The 21,457-nt window shown below is 43.5% G+C and overlaps 1 protein-coding gene across 6 annotated transcripts in view; it reads left to right on the top strand.

Annotated features, from left to right (window-relative positions):
- Positions 1-21,457, top strand: part of FARP1 (FERM, ARH/RhoGEF and pleckstrin domain protein 1) — a 330,803-nt gene that overhangs the window by 216,733 nt on the left and 92,613 nt on the right. For all 6 annotated transcript variants that reach the window (XM_019529722.1, XM_019529723.1, XM_019529720.1 and 3 more), the window contains exons 3-5: positions 9,146-9,250; positions 16,713-16,755; positions 18,189-18,267. In XM_019529722.1, the coding sequence (XP_019385267.1) occupies positions 9,146-9,250; positions 16,713-16,755; positions 18,189-18,267 (227 nt within the window). The remainder of the gene's footprint in view (positions 1-9,145; positions 9,251-16,712; positions 16,756-18,188; positions 18,268-21,457) is intronic.

The raw sequence follows: 21,457 nt of genomic DNA, 5'->3' as shown, positions 1-21,457 counted from the left end.
CAGCAAAGCCCCTTGTCTCCTTCCAAAACCTGATAGCCACAGGACCTGGGTTGCTCCCAGCAGGCAGCTGGGAGGATGCAAGCACTGCTGCAGGCAGCCTGGACACCAGGAGGCTGTAAACAGCTGCTGCCTCCCAGCCACTGCCCCTGCCCCAGCCCTGGGCAGGCAGCAGATGCTGGCTATCCTCCCCACCCTGCTGCCCTCCCCCACTGCATCTGGCAAGCAGCATGTAGAACCTGGCATGGCAGGGCACAGTGGGGAGGCACGTGAAAGCTGCCTGCTGCTCTGAGGTCCCTGCTGCCCTGGCCATACTTCCCCTGCATGTGGGGGCAGAAGTGAAGCGCACAACCTTGTGCTGCTGACTGCGCTGCCCCCATGCGCACAGGGGAAGTGTGATCAGGGCAGTGTGGAGCTTGCAGCAGCAGGCAGCTTCCCTGTATAACCCCTCTGTGCACTGCCACTCTGGGTTACACGCGCTGCGCTCCAAAAGGCCCAAAGGAGGGCAGCAGGGCCAGGAGCACAGTGTGTGTGACCCAGAGTGGCAGCACACTGAAGTTTTGTTTATTGTCACCGGGTTTACAATTTTTAGAGAATCTGGTATTTACCATAAAAAGGCAACATTTATGATTATACTAATATGCTGCGCATCCTCCCATATACCCCCTGTCCTCGTTTTGTTTTTCTGGCATGCTGGCTGTCCAGCACTTTCCAAGGTAGACGTGGTTTTTTCGGCACGCTGGCCAAAAAATGTTGCCTACCCCTGCTTGGGTTGTTGCCATGTTCTTTTTTTGCTTGTTTTTTGTTGTTTTTTACTTGGGGAGAAAAAGCTTAACGTTTATATACTTTTGGTTTCTACTGGGAGAATGTTAATTCTCCCGATAGAACCTGAATGTCTGTACCTGGCCTCAGCCTTCACCAACACACCAACAGTTTTGTTATCATCACTATGTTGGCTGGGTTTTTTTTCCCCTTTCTCCTTTTCCTCACTCCTTGCTGACATAATTGTGCTGGCAAACTTTGTAGGCTAGACCTGGTTACAGTAAAGCACAACTGTGTAAGATAGAATTCTTGTATTCCATGTTTCTCACCCAGTGATTTGCATATCAGATTGTTCCAGCTTACAAGTAAACCACTGTTTTATTCTCTCAACCATGCAAACTCATTCTGGGATATGTAATTCAAGATGGATTCTTTCCTTCTTGCATGTCATCATCATTCATAATAAAGGTTCTGAAGTTGGAATTTAGCCATTCTGATGTTGCTGAATGTGATAGAAAACAATCCAGCCAGTATTCAAGAAATTTGTTGGTTCTGCTATGTTAACAGGAGTAAAGAATAGCCAAAAATAAAAACAAAAAGTATTTTTTTGTCTTTCTAATAAGGTAGGCATTTATCACCACAGATTCCTAGAGTAAGATGGTGTTTTTATAGAAATGTTTATGATTATATGTGCACTCTAATATTTTCCTGCTTAGTCTACATTTACTTTTTAAAACTCTTTAAAACAAATAAATGATCAGTAGTGGCAAGAGATTCCAACTGGAATTTTTATCTCCCCATCTGCTCCAACTGGTGATATATTTGGTGTGCAAAATTTGTAGTTTTAAACAGTTGATTAAAAGATTTAATTGAATCACCAAAATAGGGCTAAAGGGCACATTTGGAAGTCATCTAGTCCAAGACCTTCCAGACAACTTTTAATTTAATGTGCATTTCCAGTGACAGATTCTACAGTCTCATTCAGTAATGTCTTCCAGTGCTTAATCACCAGGGATTCTTGTTTCTCTGATTAAAAAAAACACAAAACAATTTTTGGTTTAAAAAAAGTAACCCCAAATACACATTTTCTGTGATTAAAATGAAGCATCCCTAATATATATATTATTTGAGGATTTAATAAAGCTGAATTTTAGATTGGTTCTTCTTCTGTTATAAGAAAAAAATCATGTTTAATCAAACACTATTGGAAATATCCTAATCATGCAATTTTAAATTAGCTTTACTACATTAATTTTTTTTCTCCATACTAGCAAATGACAAGGATTATTCAGCAGGAGAAATACTCCTCCTCTGCTAAGCACTGGATTTTCACCTGAACTTTAGGGTTGACTTTCTAATGAAGTTGAAGTTGGGAGTAGGAATCGAAATTAGGGTGGAAAAAGTATGTCTTTCTTTTTCCCCCCCCAATTATGCACATATGCACATCCCACCATGGATATGCATGCACCTTGAGCACTTTAGCATGGAGGGTTTGGGGTTTTTTAATCCTTGAACAATATATTTGTGGCCTGTTTTCATGCTCTGAACTCAGGCATATATGTGCAGTTCCTGCTTCCTGGTCCTTTCAGTCTCCTTGGCTCAAGATGGAGCTTTTCTAGTCTGTTCAGATTGTGTGTATGCAATTTTCAAAAACCACCTTCTTTCTATTTCTTTTGAACCAGTTTTAACTTGGTTTCTATTTTTTTTCTCTCTCTCTATTTTCTTAGATATGTTCTGGATCTGTTATTTATCAGCAAAACATGATAGTCTTTTGGCTTATGCCACATGACTTCTCTAGCTAAGTGCCATTTTTCCCTTTTCTGTTTCCAGACTTTTTCCTGGCCCATTGGCATGACTTCTCCCACTTCTGCTTTCAAGCTCTCTCTTCTGCAACAGACAGGCCTGCTATGGATGGGCACATTCAACCTGTTTAGTATTTAGGAGTATCTTCTTGGAAGGGTGCCATCAGCAAATTGTTTGTAGTCAAGGTGCACTCCCCTTCTTCAATTAAAGGGAATTGTTAGCTGGCAAGTGTGCTGTGGGGGAACTGCAGGCCGCTCAGTTTCACTCCATCCCTATAGAACCAGGCCAGGACAGTCAGGGGACTTAACTATATACAAATTTATTTACGTTAACGTATCACAAGAAAAAGAAGAGAGATCCCTTCCTTCTCTCTCCCACAGCACAGACTGTAGCCAGCATGTGGTATGCTAGCTAATGCTGTGTAAGGACAGTGTCATTTTAGGGCTTTTTGGAGCTAATTAACAGTTCAGCTGGTAATATCCCTGCATTCCTTCCTTTGGAAAAAAGCTGTTTAAGAAGAGCTTGTGATGAGCAAGGCTTTGTTTTCTGATGGGGTGGTAAATGCTGATAACAGAGCTGATAAATACTCTGTTATCAAGGGGAGCCTGGCCACACCTCTCTCACCCCCCTCAGCTCAGCCCTGGGTAAGGGAGGTCTGCTCTAGGGCTCCCAGCTTGTAGCCTGAGGCACTGCAGGCATGTGCCTGCATTTCTGGGATGTCTGGTTACAAAAGTGAGTTAGCCCAGGCAAATTAGACTAATATCTGTCTCTAGCCCCCATGTCTCTCTGAACCAGTTGGCTTCTAAGGCTGCCCTGCCTTCTGCCTGACTTCAGACAGAACATAGCTAAGTATGTTTCCCTGTTTCAGTTGAAAGACTATTTGCAATTTTTTTTGTCAAAAAGCTGTTCTTCTCAGAAACAGTCTTGACTGTTTGAGAGCATGCTAATTCAAGAGCAGCTGTAGAATTATCTGCTTAGATAGATGGAAATGGCACTAAAACAATAATGAGCATGCCCAGTAACAGACCTTTTCTATGGCCCACATCACAGAAAAGTTCAGATGCTTTTTAATTATTATTTCAATGGCAGGATCTAGCTTCCATTTGTGTTATATTTTGAGAAAGGAAAGGAAAAATTAATATCCACGTCCTTTCAGTTCTAATTTCAAAGTAGCGCTTATCCATGATAAAGACAACTGATCTTCTATCTTCCAAACTGTTGCTTAGAAATTTTGTTGTATAGGATTTGATTAACCTAAAGATCAAGGGATTCAGTAATCTCAGAAAAAAATATCAATAATCTTAGAAAACTTGTGGTGAAAAGTACAGTTTGATCTGAGATTGATTTCATTTGGTGGATAAAAAATAGTTAAAACCGCAGTTGACTAATCAGATACATTTTTTTGGCAGCTAAGCTACTGAAGTAACTGTGTTACATTGAAATGAAAAAGAAAATTCCATTTCTCCAGGGAATCTCCCCACAGTCTGGAAAATCACTGGTTTTGCAAACAATGCTAAATACTTCCCTGCTAACATCTTCCTTGTTAAAGATCATGCTAAAGAATGCTCCAAATCATTACAACCAAGAGAAAGAGAGAGAGCATCTCTTTACTGACTGGCAAACTCCTTTAATGCTAAAGAAATGTTAGACCTATTAAAAACATGAAACATTACCCATTGAAAGAAGTATAAATGTGCTTATTGTTCAAAGAGGGGGGGTTTCTCTTTTTTTAAAGAGAGTGAATTGTATAAAATGGAAATAACCAGCAGGCATAAAGAATATTAAATGCTTAATGTAATGCAACCTACTTTGATTTAGTACCTTTGTAGCTTGCAGCTAAATGGGGTTATGCACATTATTCATAATTCAGTATTTAGTGGCCTGACAGTCGCTGAAAATGTAAAGTGTTTTTTAAAATGCAATTTCACAGCACTAAATAAAAAGCCAATTCAAAATGCATTAAGCAAGAAGGATGTATAGCTTGGTATCATGAAGCTTGTTTTCACTGCAATAAAACTGTAACATCATTTATGTGCAACTAAAAGCTACCTCAGAAGGGAGCAATAAGAATTCCATGCAGTCATTAAGTGACTACTTTCCTATCAATGATGTGTGTTTGCACGCGTATGAGTGAATATTGTATCACCTCTCCCCAAACAGCAGTTTGTTCTAGCCTGTAGCATGTATGGATGTAGACATGCTAGAGACCTGCATGCCTTCCCTAGATTAACCCTTTAGTGGGTCCTGGGCAAACAAACTCATGGGCCCTGGGCCAGTCAAGACCCCCCTCCACACTCTGCTGCTGCTGCCCACAGAGAGCGGGGCTTGGAGCAACGTTGCTAAGCCTTGTGAGAAAAATAAGCAGCACTGCCTTTAAAAAGAAGGCAAAAACAAACTCAACATATTTAAAAAAGAGGGGAGTGGGTTTAGGAGCGTGGGGTCACACTAATCATATGAGACAGACTGAGGGCAGGGGGTAAGAGAGGGAATCCTGGTTGAACTGTTTGGGGCCCCATTTGGTCATGTTTGCCAGATGTTTAAGGCTGTTGAAGATGCAGAAATCATTGGAAATTGGAAAGAAAGGCACATCTCAGCTGTTAGAGTGAAGAGGAAGTAGAAATATATTCAGTGTTGTAGCTCACCATGACTTGAAAAAGTTGGCTTTGAGGGAGGACTAAATGCAATGGATATTGCCATATGACTTGTTGAGTTGGGCTGTACTAACTCATCCTTGTGGTAGGTTCTTATAGCTTTATATCATTTATAGAAATTAATATTTTGGCAAAAAAAAAAGTTTGCCTAATATACACAGTGTGTTTTGTAGTCATGCTCAGTGTTTGTTGCATTTAATCAGCTTCATAGCTGGTTTCTGTTACTGAGCATATGCTGCTTTTGGCAGCAGTTTAATAATAGTGTATTTAATGAGGCTTCCTTGTATTTTAACATTACAGAAGCCTTAATCTGTCTATCTGTCTGTCTGTCACACTGATGAACAGCCAATCTGAGCGCAAAGAAGCATTCAGACAGGTGGCAACGTGCTGCCACGATGGTGGGGACACAGAGGATGGAGCAGGAGGTGAGGCCAGCACAGCTGGCCTGGCCCCCCTGCCCTGTTCCCTGCAGGTGGCAACAATGAAGTGGAGGGTGGGGGCAAGGCCACCAGAGCTGGCCTCACACCCCCGCCCTTGCTCCTTGGAGGTGACAGTGGCAGCTGTGCGGGGTCAGGATACCTCGGGGGGTGAGGTCACTGGCACTGACCTCAGCCCACCCCTCCCCCTTCCATCATTGCTGCCTCCAGGGCCAACCCAGTGGCAGTGGGAGGAGGAGCAGGGCTGATGCAGGGAGGGAAGGAGTGGGAGTGCTGTAGTGGTGGTGGGTGAAGGGGAGGATTGGGCCCAGGACCAAAGCAGGGGGGGAGCGGGCTCGCCATGGCAGTTGGGGGAGCAGTGGGTCTGGCCTGACATAGCAACAGCTGGGGGAGAGGAGGTGCGGGCCTCCTCCCCCACTCAGGCCCAGGCCCAGTCCTCCCCCACCCCCTCATTGGCCCTGAGCCTACTGCTTCTCCCCCACTGCGGTGACCCAGCTTCTCCTCACCATCGGGCCTGGGATGACTCCTCCCATCCCCTCCTGGCTGCAGCAGGGAAGGGGGGGAATGGGCCCAGACCCCAGGCAGAAGGAGGGAAGGGTGGAGCGGGCCTGGATGGGCCAGGTACAGGGCTTCAACCCTGCCTGTCCCCCGCACCCCATCATTCTTGACAGGCAATTGGCTCGTATGAATATAAGACCAGAATTTTTTTTCCAGATGATAATTATAGAAAACACCTTGTCTTATAATCAAGTAAATACAGTAGCTACTTGTTTTGCTCCTGTGTTTTTGGTATCAATCTACTTCTCCACTTCCCCATCTCTAGTGAGATCAGGAAAATCAGAAGATTTTAAATCTTGGCAGATTTTATACACAGAATGCGTACTATCAATAAACTGCAAGCCTTTGTCTTCCTCATAGAAATATGTTTGCATACAGATACTTGAAAATGCAATGTTATGTTCCATGAGGCGCACTATAGAAAATGCACAGTGACATAAATTCTTTACTCTGATCTGGCTAAATGTGTGTCGCCTTAGCAGTAATCTATGTGAAAACGCTCAGCTGATTTTAATCGTTGCCTGAGCTCAGACATGGCAGTTCAGCTGTATCCGCCTTGTTCTGCGTGGTCAGTGCAGGTGGCCTGTGTCATTTCTTTACACAGTTTGTCAAAAATCCCTGTGTTTGCAGGCTCCCCCTTCCTTGGAGGACCTATAAAGTTTGACTGATCCCTTGATCAGATCCATTCTCATTAGATTTTTGATGAATGCATGTAAACATGAATAATCCATTTGGTGTGAGGATTCACAGTATCCCTTTCTCTGGTGGTGCAGAGTGATTAGATGAAAGCAGTCTTCTCAGGGAACTTAGTGTGCAGATGCCATTAAAGATGCCATATGTTTTTAAAAGCTGCCTTGACTAAGAGAAGGCCTGAGCTGAATTTGGAAACAAGCCACAAAATCTAATAGCTTGTATTGACAATTCTTGTTTTAACATAATAAACTAAATATAAATCTTACACAAAATCTATGAACGTTTATACGCGTGATCCAGGGGTGAGGGGAGAGGGGGATGGGGCTTTAATTAGAGTGGCTCCAAGACCCGCTCTAGTTAAAGTGCCCAGAGCATCATGTGTATCAGCATCCCTGTGCTGAAAAATGGCTGCAGAGGCACTTTAACTAAAGCTTGTTGAACAGTAATTACCACATTCTAGCAGACTCAATTCATTGTGTCTGCTCCAATGCACTGTCATTACAGCGCATCAGAGCAGCCTCTCTGCATGTGTGTAGGTGCCCTATGATGCTGTTAACCTAATTTATTTGCTCTTTACTGAGATTTACAATTAAGAAGTACCTGGAATTATTTTGTTCATTGAGACTGTAGTTTGGATGTCTGTTTATCTTTTGATATGGGAATGCAGAAAAATATTTGGATTTTACTTATTGCATGCATAGAAACTCGTTTTTAATTTCAGTCATCATAAATATTTCTGTTTAATGAGGTGCAATACTCTGAAGTGAATGTGTTCTGATATTTCTGCTTACAAACAGCACATGGTGTTACTTGCATCTGATCCCAAATACTCACTAGAAACACTAACTTTTCTTCTTCCCCCACCACTCCCAATTCACTTTGATTTCAAAAGATTAATTATTTTGTAGACTCATTACTACATGGGCTCTGACAAATGTAATTTAAAAAAACCCCAAACAATACCCCTATTTACCCTTTTCCTTCTGGTGTTTTGTCATCATTTAAGTCATGATATTTAAATGACCGTTGTTTGCTCTTGCTGACGTTAATAAATAGTTTAACACAACCATGTAATATGATCTCAGTTTCCTGGTGCCTTAGAATGGCTGGAGTAGATGTGAATGCTTGTCAAAGAGAAACCAGTTAAACAGGTTTCTGGAGAGATGAATTTGAAAGAAGTGGCATTTCTCTTCCACCTGTTCCCTGAAACTAATGATTTCTTAGGTTCTTAATGTTCTGTTTTGTGCCTGCAGGTGACAAAGCCTTGTTGTGGTGACAAGTAGGTCTTGCCTACCTTAGGGAAAGATTTTAAATTTCTGTAGCATGCAACAGGCTACAAGATATTTATTTTTAAAAGAATGCTTTTAAACTGACACCTGCAATTGCAAAGGCGCTTCATAATTAGGCCTGACCCAAAAGCAAGAAATCTGTTGCAGGATTAGAGCTTCATGGTTTGGGCATTTCTTTCACATTCTCATGAAAAATGTTGAGAGAGGGAGTGACCACTCCAGGCTAGGTAGTAGCCCAGGTTATCGTGTTTACCTGGTACATGAGAGGCCTGGGTTCAAGTCACTGTTCTGTTTGCTTCAGTAGCCTGACCTAGCTACCCATCTCTCACTGGTGCTATTACACTTTATACAAATAATAAAATATTCATTGAGCTAGAGAAAGAGAGAAGTTGGTGGATAGCCTAGGGATTTTTTAGTTCAGTGGTTGGCAGCCTCTTGCTGGTGAAGGCTACCTTTTGCAACTCAGTCCCCACTGCGGGTCACAAGTCTCCCATCTTTCCCCCCTCCAGCAAGCCAGCTGCCTGTGCTTAATCTCACTACTGTTCCCCATCCCCTTTGCAGTGAGAAAAGCAGATGTGGTGGAGCAGCAGGCTGCACAGCAGAAGAAAGCACTGTAGAGGGGATGAGCAGCAGGCATACACCACTGATCCCGTATGCCAAATTGGACCATTCAGTTGGCCACATCCAGCCCATACCTGACCCTTGGTTTAGATTGTAAAAATTGAAGGGCCGATTAGAGCTCTATGGTTAGTTTCTTGGCCCATAAAAATTAATATAATAATGATCACCACCACCTGAGCTATTGGAATATTGGTTATTAGTTTTGTAAATTGTTTTGGCAAATATGCTGCTTGCTGTACAAGTGCTTAATGTGACTGCTCTTTTCTTATTTTTTTTTAATTAGAGCGTCTTGTGTCAGCATGCATGTCTAACTCTTCGCTGTTTATTTTTGTAGCAAAGAGCTCCAGGGAAGGTCCTGCACGATGCTGTTTGCAGTCACCTGAACCTTGTTGAAGGCGACTATTTTGGCCTTGAGTTTCCAGATCATAGAAAGATGATGGTATGTGAAAAAGTATTGTGGCTGACTTGCTTTCTCCTTTGTATTTCATATGTGCTATAGTCTCTCCCTCCCCTTCCCCTTCCCTCTTATTCAGAAAATGCTTTTAAATATGGATTTTAAATTTTAAGAAGTTCTGAAAATGGAGTTGTGCTGCTGGTGCTTCAGAAATGTAATAGGCAACCTGAGGAAGGGCTCTTGGTGGCCAAAAGCTTGGTCCAGTAAAAGATATCTCAAAAAATCTTCACCTTTTGTACATGTCCTGGACCATCAAGGCTACAACACTCCAACCCTGATACAAAATGGCGATACAATTCCATTAACACCAACTTTTCTGCTTAGCGAGCTTGCTTGCTTATAGGACACTTTTTTTTTCTTCTCTCTGGTACAGGGTTAGCATCCTACACGTGAAATGTTGGACCTGAAAAAGTAGCATCTGCAGGAATCAAGTGATACATCAATCTTTTGGGTTATGGCTGACTACAATAGGTGGGAGGGAAGGCAAGAGTACCTGCACACCCTTTTTCATTTGAAACATTTACATTTTGCCATAGATTTAAAGGTGTCATTGTGGCCCAGGGAACCATGTTCTAGTTACTTGGATCCTGTGACCAATGCATGAATTTTGCACCTATTTAATTAATTTGGTGAATTCTGTACTAATACCCTGCACAATTGAATGGATGTATGTTAGAGCAAGAACAGCAGTTCTTGATTTAGAGAGGAAAAAATAAAGGGTTTATATATTGCTACGATAATTTGCTCTCTTTTTGTATGCCTTTTTCTAGGCAATAAAACTGATGATTGGCGGTCACTGCTTTCTGAGCTAATTATTGAGGGCAAAATAGAAAATAATCATTAGGGTTGAAAGGAACCCCAGGGAGTCATGTAGTCCAACCTTCTGCTCAAAGCAGGACCATCCCTAACTATATCATCCCAGCCAAGGCTTTATCTAGCCAGGTCTTAAAAACCTCTAAGGATGGGGATTCCACAACCTCCCTGGGTAACCTATTCCAGTGCTTTGTTATTCTCCTGATGAGACAGTTTATCCTACTCTAACCCGCTGCAACTTGAGACCATTGCTGCTTGTTCTGTCATCTTTTACCACAGAGAACATAGGTTCATAGATGTTAGGGTCAGAAGGGACCTTAATAGATCATTGAGTCCAACCCCTGGCATAGGCAGGAAAGAGTGCTAGGTTCAGATGACCCCAGCCAGATGCCTATCTAACCTGCTCTTGAAGACCCCCAGGATAGGGGAGAGCACCACCTCCCTTGGGAGCCCATTCCAGATTTTGGCCACTCTAACTGTGAAGAAGTTCTTCCTAATGTCCAGTCTAAATCTGCTCTCTGCTAGCTTATGGCCATTATTTCTTGGTGAGTAGGGCGCCTTGGTGAGTAGAGCCTCACCAGTTCCCTTCTGCGCCCCCATGATGAATTTATAGGCAGCCACAAGGTGACCTCTCAACCTTCTCTTGCAGAGGCTGAAGAGGTCCAGGTTCCCTAGTATCTCCTCATAGGGCTTGGCAGGCAAGCCCTTAACCATATGAGTGGCCCTTCTCTGGACCCTCTCCAGGTTATCCACATCCCTCTTGAAGTGTGGCGCCCAAAACTGGACGCAGTATTCCAACTGCGGTCTGACCAGTGCCCAATAGAGGGTAAGTATCACCTCCTTGGTTATGTTTGTCATGCATCTGGTGATCCATGATAAAGTGTAGTTAGCTTTACTGATGACTTCATCACACTGATGACTCATGTTCATCTCGGAGTCCACTAGGACTCCGAGTTCCTTTTCTGCTTCCATGCTGCCGAGCAGGTCATTTCCTACGCAATAGGTGTGCTGGATGTTTTTCCTCCCTAGGTGCAGCACTTTCCATTTCTCCTTGTTAAATTGCATTCTGTTGTTTTCTGCCCATTTGTCCAACCTGTCCAGGTCTGCCTGTAGTTGTTCCCTGCCCTCCGGTGTGTCCACTTCTTCCTACAGTTTTGTATCATCCACAAACTTAGACAGAGTACACTTCACTCCCTTGTCCAAGTCACTGATGAAGACGTCAAAGAGTATCGGTCTAAGGACCGAGCCCTGGGGGACCCCACTGCCCACATCCTTCCAGGTCAATACCGACCCATCCACCACCACTCTCTAGGTATGACCAGTGTCTGGTGGAGGGGGCAGGGAAGGAACTTATTCCACCACTCATCCCATGCAGGGAGCAATCGGTAGAGGCGGCAGTGGGGTCTGGCAGACTCCGGCTATGGTCCCTCAGGGGAAAAGGGGGTCGGCATGGCCCCCTGGTCCCTTTGCCTCAGGGGGCCACGCCAGCCAGTGTCTGGCTACACCCCTGTCCCTGCAGCAGCAAAAGGGGAGTGCCAGGAGGATCCCAGCTCATGTCCATGCCAGTGGGATAGGGAGGGGGGAATTAAACTCCTTCCCCAGCCAGTTCATTTGAGGCTGCTGATGGGGCTAGCCACACCTCCCAGCACAGCTTCCCTGAAGCCAAGAGCTGCTCCAGCTCCCCCTGGCTTCTGGCCTGAGTCACTGCAGACATGTGCCTGCATTTCCTGAGTTAAAAGTGAACATCTATTTACTTGCAAATTAGTTCAATCTAAGCAGGTTAAACTAACCTGCAAATACTGACTCAATTTAGTCTCCTGCTTTTTTAATGTCTGCCTAGCCCTCAAGTTCACCCATTTTGTGCGATCAGTTGGAGCACCGGCCGATGGCAACCTGTGTACATATTTATTATTTTGGGCTTATAGCAGTGCAGACTGCCCATGCTGCCGCCTGTCCTCAGCCAGGTGTCTCCACGTACTAATCCCAGGGAACTGTGACTGACCGCTTCTTGGCTGGCCGTGCTTCCCCTAACTCTAGAGTTTCCTGGGGCATTTAAATGGCCAGGCCTTCCCCAGCTGGCCATGCTTGCCTTTAACTGCAACATCCCAGAGCATTTAAATGACTGGTCAAAGAGCAGTGTCTCCTGGGACGTGAAGTTGCCAGGTGCTGTAGGGAGGCATTGGGTTTTCTATGGCCCTCACACTGACGAGGAGGAGCTTGCTGTGTTTTTGGCTGCAGCACTAAAGTGCCGCTCGAATTACAGTGTCCCTCTTTTGAGATGCTGTTTCAACCAGTGCACCAAGGGATTGTAGATATCAGCATAGTGCTTACAATTGATTGGGATTGCATTCATTCAGATGCTTGCACCTCAATCAATTAGCCCTTCAACCTGGTCCAACATGGTGATTTCCATGGCATGAGCCATTTTTAAAGCAATTGAAGTTCTTTGAATGCTTGCACACATGGCAGTTCAACTGTAGCTCCACTGGTTGAAATGTAATGTTTGTACAGACCCTATGTGAGATATGCCCAGATCCTCCTAGCACGCAAGCCTCAGCCTGGGAAGGTGAAAAATACCCCAGCGTCCCTTGCCAATCTGACTCGAAGGGAAATTCCCTCCCACCCCAGATCTCATGATGAGTGTGACCCTCAGGATGCAGTGAGCCACCCCAGTCAGGCATCTAAGAATGTATCCACATTCTCTGTAAGACTTCAGAGCATGGGTCTGCCCTGCCTATAACAATCTGTAATGGTTCTGCAGAAGGCTAGAGTGGGGTGAGAAGCAGAACAAACAGGAGGGTTGTTGATGGAGTCTGCAGGAATTCCTTCTTATAGTTAATTCTCTAAAGCCCAGAGGCAGGAAAGTTGATGTTAATATAACCCTTACTGCAAAACTGCATTAACTGTTATAACTATATGCATTATTTATCCCTATTTTTACATAATAATATCTACATGAAGTGTGGATAAGTTGAAAACTGCTGTTTGAACCAAAACTTGGAAGTTCTTGGATCCTGCATTTTTTTAAAAATTACTTGTAGTTTAGGATTCATCCATCAAACATTATAGAATGCATTTCATTTTCTTGTCTAAAAAATTTGCTTGCATGCACTAAATTTATATTATTTAAATACAGTTCAGTTCTCTTCCAAATACCTTGTAATGCGGGAGAAATAAATTTCCTGAGCATGTATGTATGAATGTCATCATATGTGTAATGGGTCATTGTTTTGTTTAGTTCAGTGTGCAGAATTCCAGAACACACTCATGCATTCAAATACCTGGCAAGCTAGATAACATAGTACTGTTTGAAAAATACAAGACTGTCATTTGTCTAAACAAACATTCAAGGAAAGGTGGCCTATAGTTTCCACCACACAATATGTTTTATATAGATCACTGCTGTTTGTGTAGGGTATGAACATGATCTGCTATACCTTCCTCTCGAAAGCTAAGGGGCAAAGAATAAGTGAAGCAGTGTTGCTGACTCCTTCCTTCCTATCAAGTGTCTTTAATCAGGGATCTCGGTTTCCCATTTCTCACAGAAAAACAGCATAAAACGTGGATTTTACCTTTACTGGAGGCAAATGCAGATTTCTCATTTTACCAGAGAAACCTGCAGATTTTGCAGTTTTGCATGAGCTCGCTGCAGGCTGGCAGAGTTCCAGCCTGCAGGGCTAGGGACAGACATTCAAAAAGCCAGAGCCTGAATTGATGCAACCTTTGCAGGTTAGTCTAACCTGTCTAGGCTGAACCAGTTTGTAACAGGACATGCATTCATTCTGGACTGAGGCAATGCAGGTACATGTCTGCAGTTACTCAGGCCAGGAGCTGGGGGGCACTAGAGTCGGCCAGAGCCCTGCAAGCCCTGTGCAGCACTGCCATTTCTCTGCAGCAGCTCTGCCAGTTCCACAGAGCAGCCCCCACTGGGAAGGAGCTCGCACTCCAGAAAGCCGTCACAGTCACTCCCCGCTCACTGCCCCAGCTGCTGGACAGGGACGGGGACAGGGCCCAGCCCCCACTGCTCAGTCTGTGCTCAGGGCAAGCCCCCTCCCGGCAAGATGGGGCCTATTCAGCCGCTGGGCCCAAGCACAGGGAGAGTAGCGCTGTTGCCAGGCTGGACAGACCCCACTGTGGTGCCAGTGGCTGAATAAGCCCCCTTTTGCCAGGAGGGGACTTGCCCCAAGCACAGAGAGACCACTGGCACTGCAGTGGAGTCTGCCCAGCCCATCTGCCAAATTCCTATTTTACTCTCCTGATTTTTAGGCTAATCTCATTATTTTGGGGGAAGGGAGGAACAAAGGCTGATTCCAAGTTGTTGAATGCAGTTTTGATTTTATTCCCTTTTCACAATATGCTAGTAAGCTTTGCCCAAGCCAGCAAGCAACCACCTTCTGTCTTAGAACAAAGGCAAACTGAGGAAAGAGTTAGGGCACTCTGAACCTCCCACTGCTGAGGTATTGCAGTTTTGCCTTACAATGGGCACCATACTTTACAAGGAGCCAAATCACAAACTAAATGAAAATAAATATTGCAAAATAGTTTTCTATATGATGCTTAGATCCTGTGGGCTTGCCTATTTCTCATTCAGTTTTATTCTTGGCAAAGAATAAACTTGGCAAAGCACACATTCTTCACTGAGGATTATCTTCCTGCCAAATTTTACCTTCTCAAACAAAAGACTTGGAGTAATCAGAGTGCCAGAAATGTCAGAACTAGTTTCTAAATATATGAGAAACACCATTTCCCACTCTTAGATAACAGATGACCAAATTGATTTTCTTCAGACTTTCAAGATAGTTACCTTTTGGGGTTGGAAAGCATGAGAAATTTCAGTCCACAGAGAAACTTTGTGAATCTAGAAGTACCCAAATATAGGACATTAGAGTAATGGTATATCCAACTAGCTATTTCAGCTCTGTAATAACTATGAAAATAATAGATAGCATTGGGAACAATTTTAATAGAAGCATTTGACTGTGTCTGTCTGGTTCCTGGGGCAATGATTCTATAGTATATATATTCTCAGTTTGTCTGGGACATAATTAAAAGCAACTCAAGGTCAGCTTTGTGTGTTCAGTTTAAAAATATATTTTTCCAAGAGGAATATATAGTTAATTTGTTCTTTTGAGCAGATTTTATGGCTTCTGAATTGTTTCATACTCTATTTGAAAACTGTGTACCATTCCTTCAGCAGCTTCCAAGTGTCTACAAGGTGTATGGTACCTTCAGTTTAATGGGATAGCAAAATACATTGAGGACTGTGAGATGTCTGCCGTGCCATGCCATGTACACCCCTCTATTAGTTATTTGACTTCTACTTCTGCATGCTTCCCTCTGTAGCCTTTTGTATGTTCACTCACTGGGAGAGGTCACTTTTGTCCCTGCCTTTGTGGTTGAGACTCTGGAGTAAAGTATTAATTCCTAAACATCCTTTCATCACCTCCCTCTGCTAGAGGAGGATGTCAAAGTCTTTGAGATCCTGTAGGAAGCACTCACACAACAGAAATTTCCTTAAAACATGACATATTAAGAGAAAATAAACAAGATATTTAAAATACAGTATTTGATTACTTTACAAATCTAAAAGTAGGCTCTCCATATGGAGCAAAGGTAAAATGTTTCTCAGCTGTAGAACAAAATCCCTTGTCTTGCCCTTCTTTAAGCAAAATACCCCACATTCTTATCCTGGAGGAACTGCTTTCCTCCATTATCTAAGTCCTGGATGTAAGTGTCCATTGTCCTTCCAAGAGGTCAACTCATTGTTTCTGTAGAATTCAGAGGCATTCAGAGGCTGCAATACCAGGACTATTTTTGTCCTGTTACATCCCTGTTTTCCTGGTCTTCCCCTGAGCCAAACACTGCGTGAGCCACATGCAACAGGACACCTCTCCCCCGTCACCCCCAACACCCAAACTTCTCTTCTTCCTACATGGGCTCCGCTGGCAGAACATGGTTCTCCTGCCCCCACTCACAGACAGTGCACAGAGCTCCAGGCCCTTTCCCATTACACAGCAGTGAGAGAGCTGGCTGCTGAGGCCCGTGGGGCACATGTCAAGCGTTTGCCAGCTGCCAGTCCTGGTTTAGGCTAATTCAAGTGATGCAGGGGTTTTTTTTACATTTCCTTTATTTTCAGCAATAGAAGATAACTCGGGCCTCGTGACAGAGATGTCCTCTTCCATCCATTTTGTTCACAGCATAGACCTATTTTTTAATTCCTCTTTATCAATTTTCTCTGACCATAAAAGCATGAATTATTGGTAGAACCCCAGGCCCTCTGTCACAGGCTCCCTTTAATTGTATTAAAATCTAAGGTAAGTGAGGGGGAAATTGCCTTCATCTAAGGATTGTGATTTTTTTCTCTATTTGTGAATGTGTACTGCTTCTAAAGCTGAACCACAGTAACAGCCCATTAGGTTATCTAGTTTGTAGGTACAAATTAGGTATCTAAACAAAAAACTGGAGAAAGAAAATCAATCCATTACGGAAAACAGAAGAAAGTATAACCACAAACAGGCTGGGAAAATAACCCAAGTTTAATTTAGTAGTGTAATTGAGAGAGCTTCTGCAGCAAAACCAGTTCATTTAAGATTATAATGCCCCCCCACAGACACACACTTCTTTTGTTTTCTAGGTGTGGCTGGACCTTTTGAAGCCCATTATGAAGCAGATTAGAAGTAAGTGCTTGTTGTATGTTATTTACTGTATCAATCCAAAAATAAGTGAAATTAGATGAAGTGAGGCTCTCTCAACTGAAATCACTGCTTTTGTAATTTTCTAGATTATATGGGGGGGGTTTCCCCTTCAGCTATTTCTTTCTATATTGTGTGCCATTGTATTATGTTCATACTGGTCATTTCTATAAAACCAAAATTATAGCAGTTATCTTTCTGTATCTCAGTGTTTTCCCTCTGTCATATCAAGGGGCTGCTCCTAGCCCATTGAAGAGGTCAGGCAGTGAATGAATTTTTGCCAGGTGAGGCAGGTACCAGAGAGTGTTAGTTAGCCATGTTAGTCTGAAGTCATGCAGGTTAGGATGAACATTGTAGACTAACTAAATCAGAGATGTATAAATTGTCACGAGTCAGAGCTCATTTCATCAGTTGCTATGGAAGGATTTGCACAGAGCAAGCTATCAAACAGAGAGAGTGATTTATACAGTAAAAAAGGAGGATGGGGAGGGGCGGAGGCAGTGCTGTGGTTTGTCATAAACCTGTAATGACAAAAGAGTCACAAAAGTTCATCCAAATAATGGGATAAGAATCTGTAGTCCCTGTTTAGTCCAGCCTACAGACGATTTCTTTTTCTGTAGTGTCATGTTTGAGTCAGTTTTGAAAGTTTTGCTGTATAAGAACAGCTACTCTGAGTTCAGCAATGGAACAAGTGTCCAGGAAGATTAAAGTGCTTTGCCAAAGACTTCTTTTTATGTTTTTGAACTTGATGTCAGATTAGTGTCCCTTCATTCTTTCACATAGGGCTTGCATCATCTGTCCAGACTAGACAGCAGAGGGCAAATGGGTATAAGCATATGACATTGGTAGAGGTAAAGATGAAAGAACTTTGAATGTTATAATCCATGTTATTTGGGCTAGTGATGCTGTAAATAAGGTGCAGTGCACCAGGGTTTTCCATTATTACAGTATTTCTTTTTCATTATTACAATGACCTGCAATTACAATATGCAGAATGGACATTTAAAAATCAAAGTTCTTTTCTTTTGTGTTGCATTAAATCATGTTTATTATAAAGTAATTTGAGAAACTTAGGAAAAAAAAGCAGTGGTAAAAGGTAAGCATGCATTATTATAAACCAGAGGTTCCAAAACTTTTTCTTATTGCATACCCCTTTCCAGATTGACCTGCTGCCTGCTCACCTCGCCAGCATATGTTTTATATTTTAACTCCTGAAATGTCAATTATTAGTATAATGAAAATTAAATCTGCCATTACACAGTTTCTCCTGAGTACCTCTCAGAGATGTTTTGCATACCCCCCGGGATATGCATAGTTTGGGAACCCCTGCTATAGACTTTACTAATCAATTTCTATCTGATAACAGGGAGGCGAGCGGTCATGAATATTTAATGACATTTCTTTGCTCTTTCCCATAGGACCTAAACACATTGTTGTAAAATTTGTAGTAAAATTCTTCCCACCTGATCATGCTCAGCTTCAGGAAGAACTGACAAGGTTGGTGTTCCTGTAATTCTTTTAATTCATTAATGGGTAGAAGAGGAGGATATGGGAAGCTACTGTGCTTAGGAAAGAAGTAGACCTCTGAGTACCATTTGCACTTTGTGTTTTCTTGTATGGACCTGAGTAATAAAGATGTAAGACACTACAGTGCTCTCATTAAGGGGCCTCAGGAGAGGTAAGAGCACCTGGTTGCTTCCCTTGGTGTGGGATCATTATAAAACACTTGTTTCATATATTTCAATGCAACAAGAAGTTTCTAGGGAGCAGCACCAAGGGAGGGAGATTCCTCTTAAACATTTGTTGACCTGGATAATGGAGTGAGAAGACCAACTAGAGTAGGGTGTCCAACTTTTTTGAATGTGAGGCTGGATCATGAACTTTTTATCACCCAATGGGCCGGTGAGCCATACTCAAACACCCTCTGTCCTGGACCAGAGAAACCCTGCCTGTGTAGCCCTCCTGCACCTGCCTGTTACTGCAAGGTTCATGGTAGCTGTTGGTGGGCAGGGGCAGGAGGGACCCATTCTGCATCCAGCCAGCTACTGCCCCAGAGACTGAAGGGGAGAAATAAATAACTCCACATCCCCATCCCCCAAACAACATGGCCCCACAACCCGGCACTGCCTGAGGGGGGCTGGAGCAGGGCAGCTGCTGCACCGCAGCCCTTCACCCGCCCGCCTGCATGGCCCCACTCACCGTGGTGCCTGGCTGTGCACGCACACAGCCGCGGTGGTCTCAGTGCTGCGAGCCCAGAGCACGGGGTCCAGCAGACACCAGCTCCTGCTGCCTTGCCCTGCAGAAGTCACGCTGTGCTGGCTTCCCCCGTGCTTCTGGGGATGGGAGGAGGCCGGCCAGGTCAGCACCAGCCAGCAGAAGCACCGGCATAGCCATGTGCTGCTTGGGACTGGCCAGCGCAGGCAGGGGGAAAGTGCAGCTGAGCCCCTGCTGCTCTGGCCAGGCTCGTCCCATCCCGTCCTGAGCAACACACAGCTCTACTGCCACTTCTGCTGGCAATGAAATGAGGGGGGAGGGGAGGAGCCACACCGTGTCGGCAATGTCAAGCCTATGCGGTGCGTGTGGGAACCTTGTCCCTTCCCCAGCCCTTCAGCAGCCATTAGGAAGCTGCTGAGGGGCTGGGGGAGGGTCAAGGGGTGGGAACGAAAGTAAACAGTGTTTACTTTCCTTTCCCATCTCAGCACCGTGGGCCACAGAAAATGCCTCGGCAGGCTGCATGTTGGACAAGCTGAACTAGAGACTTTCTTAGGAGCATTGTGTAAGACTGTAGTCCCACCACTTCAGATAAGACTAGTTGGTCTAAGGCAGCCAAGTGCAGCAGCTAGGCACACATTTCTGTTGACAGCATCTTCTCAGATTCACAAAGATGAGAATGTCACTTTTGAGAAGGGCCTGTGGGAAGCCTGAATAGGAGTCCAACAAGGTATCAGAGAAAATGCTTGTATATTGGGGATGGGGGAGCAATTTCTGGCTAAATTTTGTGCCCTAGATATGTGCCAATTTTCCGCACTTCTTGAAGTGGTGATTTAATCTTTATTTTAATCTGCCTACTCTTTATATCAGGAAAAGTGTTTTTTATGCATATGTATGTTTTATATACATAACATACACACATATATGGTTGTGTGTATGTTTTTATGTATATGCATGTGTATGCATATATAAGGATACAGTGGGGGGGAGGGGTTAATTGAACACAGTTTAATTTAAACCAAAATTTGAAATTGGAATTTACCAGTTTGAATGAAAAAAATCACTTTGACTGCAGCATGTAACAAAATGACGTTTATGGAGGTTTTTTCTCTCAAAAGCATTGATATTCTTTGCTTTTTATATTTCAACTTATTCTAATTTAAAACAAAAAAAAAATTAAACTTTCCCACAGGACTAAAATTCTGTTTTCCAAGGAACCCTGCTAGTATCTGTATAATGTAATGTATACACATGTTCACTTTTCTGTTTCTGTGCAAAGAGATCTGTTATATTTATCCCTGGCTTGTTTTATTTTGGTACCCATGTAGTGGAGCAGAAAAAATTATTAATCCCTTTTCCTGGCCATGAAATTGGGGACTTGGGAGGAGGGGAGAATTTATTTGAAAGGAAGTCTAGAAATATTTGACAGCCTGGCTAAATGAGAACTCCTAATATTGTGTTGCTAGCAAAGAATTTCACAGCTCTGTATATATCAAACTGAATATTCAGTTGCTTAGAACATGTACTGTAAATTGATTTAGTTGATCTTTCTGCACCTAGAGATATGGTTCTGTATGCTAATGGCTCTCTTGTTAGAGTTTACATTTGCAGGCTAAGAGTCTTGAACATTAAAGTGTACATAGACAGCAGCATGTGAATGGTAAGGCATAAGTTGCACAGTGTAGTTGCTTCAAGAGGCAGAGAACACATCATGTCTGGAGGAAGAATAGCACTAAAATTAGTTTGCATGGATTTGAACATTTTGGGACTGTCTGAATTTCTCTCTCTCTCTCTCTCTCAATGGATTTCAGCACTGCTAGGAAACAGGAGGATGCAACATTGATTTTAAAACATGTACAGATAGAAAAAGTTACATCATGTGTAGTAGCTGTCATGCCTACAGGGTACATCTACATGTGTAATTAGTTTGATGCAGTAAACTCTGGTTCAGTTCATGCCAGAGTCAGCTGCTCCCGGGCACAGTGTTTACATGTTCACCTGGGATTATAGCATGTTTCATAGTTTCATAGTTTGTAGGGTCGGAAGGTCATCTGAGCAGATCATCAAGTCTGACTCCCTGCCATGGCAGGAAAGTACTGGGGTCAAACAACCCCAGCAAAGTGATTGTCAAGCCTTGTCTTAAAGACCCCCAAGGTAGGAGCCAGCACCACTTTGCTTGGAAGTTAGTTCCAGATCCTAACCACCCTGTAAGTGCCTCCTGATGTCTAATCTGAATTTACCCTCTGCCAGCTTGTGACTGTTATTTCTAGTCACTCCTGGTAGTGTTTGGGGGAACAGGGACTCCCCCAATGCCTGGTGGCCCCCTCTGACTAGTTTGTAACAGGCCACTCGATCCCCCCTCAGCCTTCTCTTGTGGAGGCTGAACAGGTTCAGGTCCCGTAGCCTCTCCTCATAGGGCCTGCCCTGCTGCCCCCGATCATGCGAGTGGCCCTCCTCTGGACCCTCTCCATGTTGT

Source organism: Crocodylus porosus, unplaced genomic scaffold, assembly GCF_001723895.1.
Source record: "Crocodylus porosus isolate Cpor-Errol unplaced genomic scaffold, CroPor_comp1, whole genome shotgun sequence".
NCBI lineage: Eukaryota > Metazoa > Chordata > Crocodylia > Crocodylidae > Crocodylus > Crocodylus porosus.
This window is presented reverse-complemented; position numbering and strand designations above follow the sequence as displayed.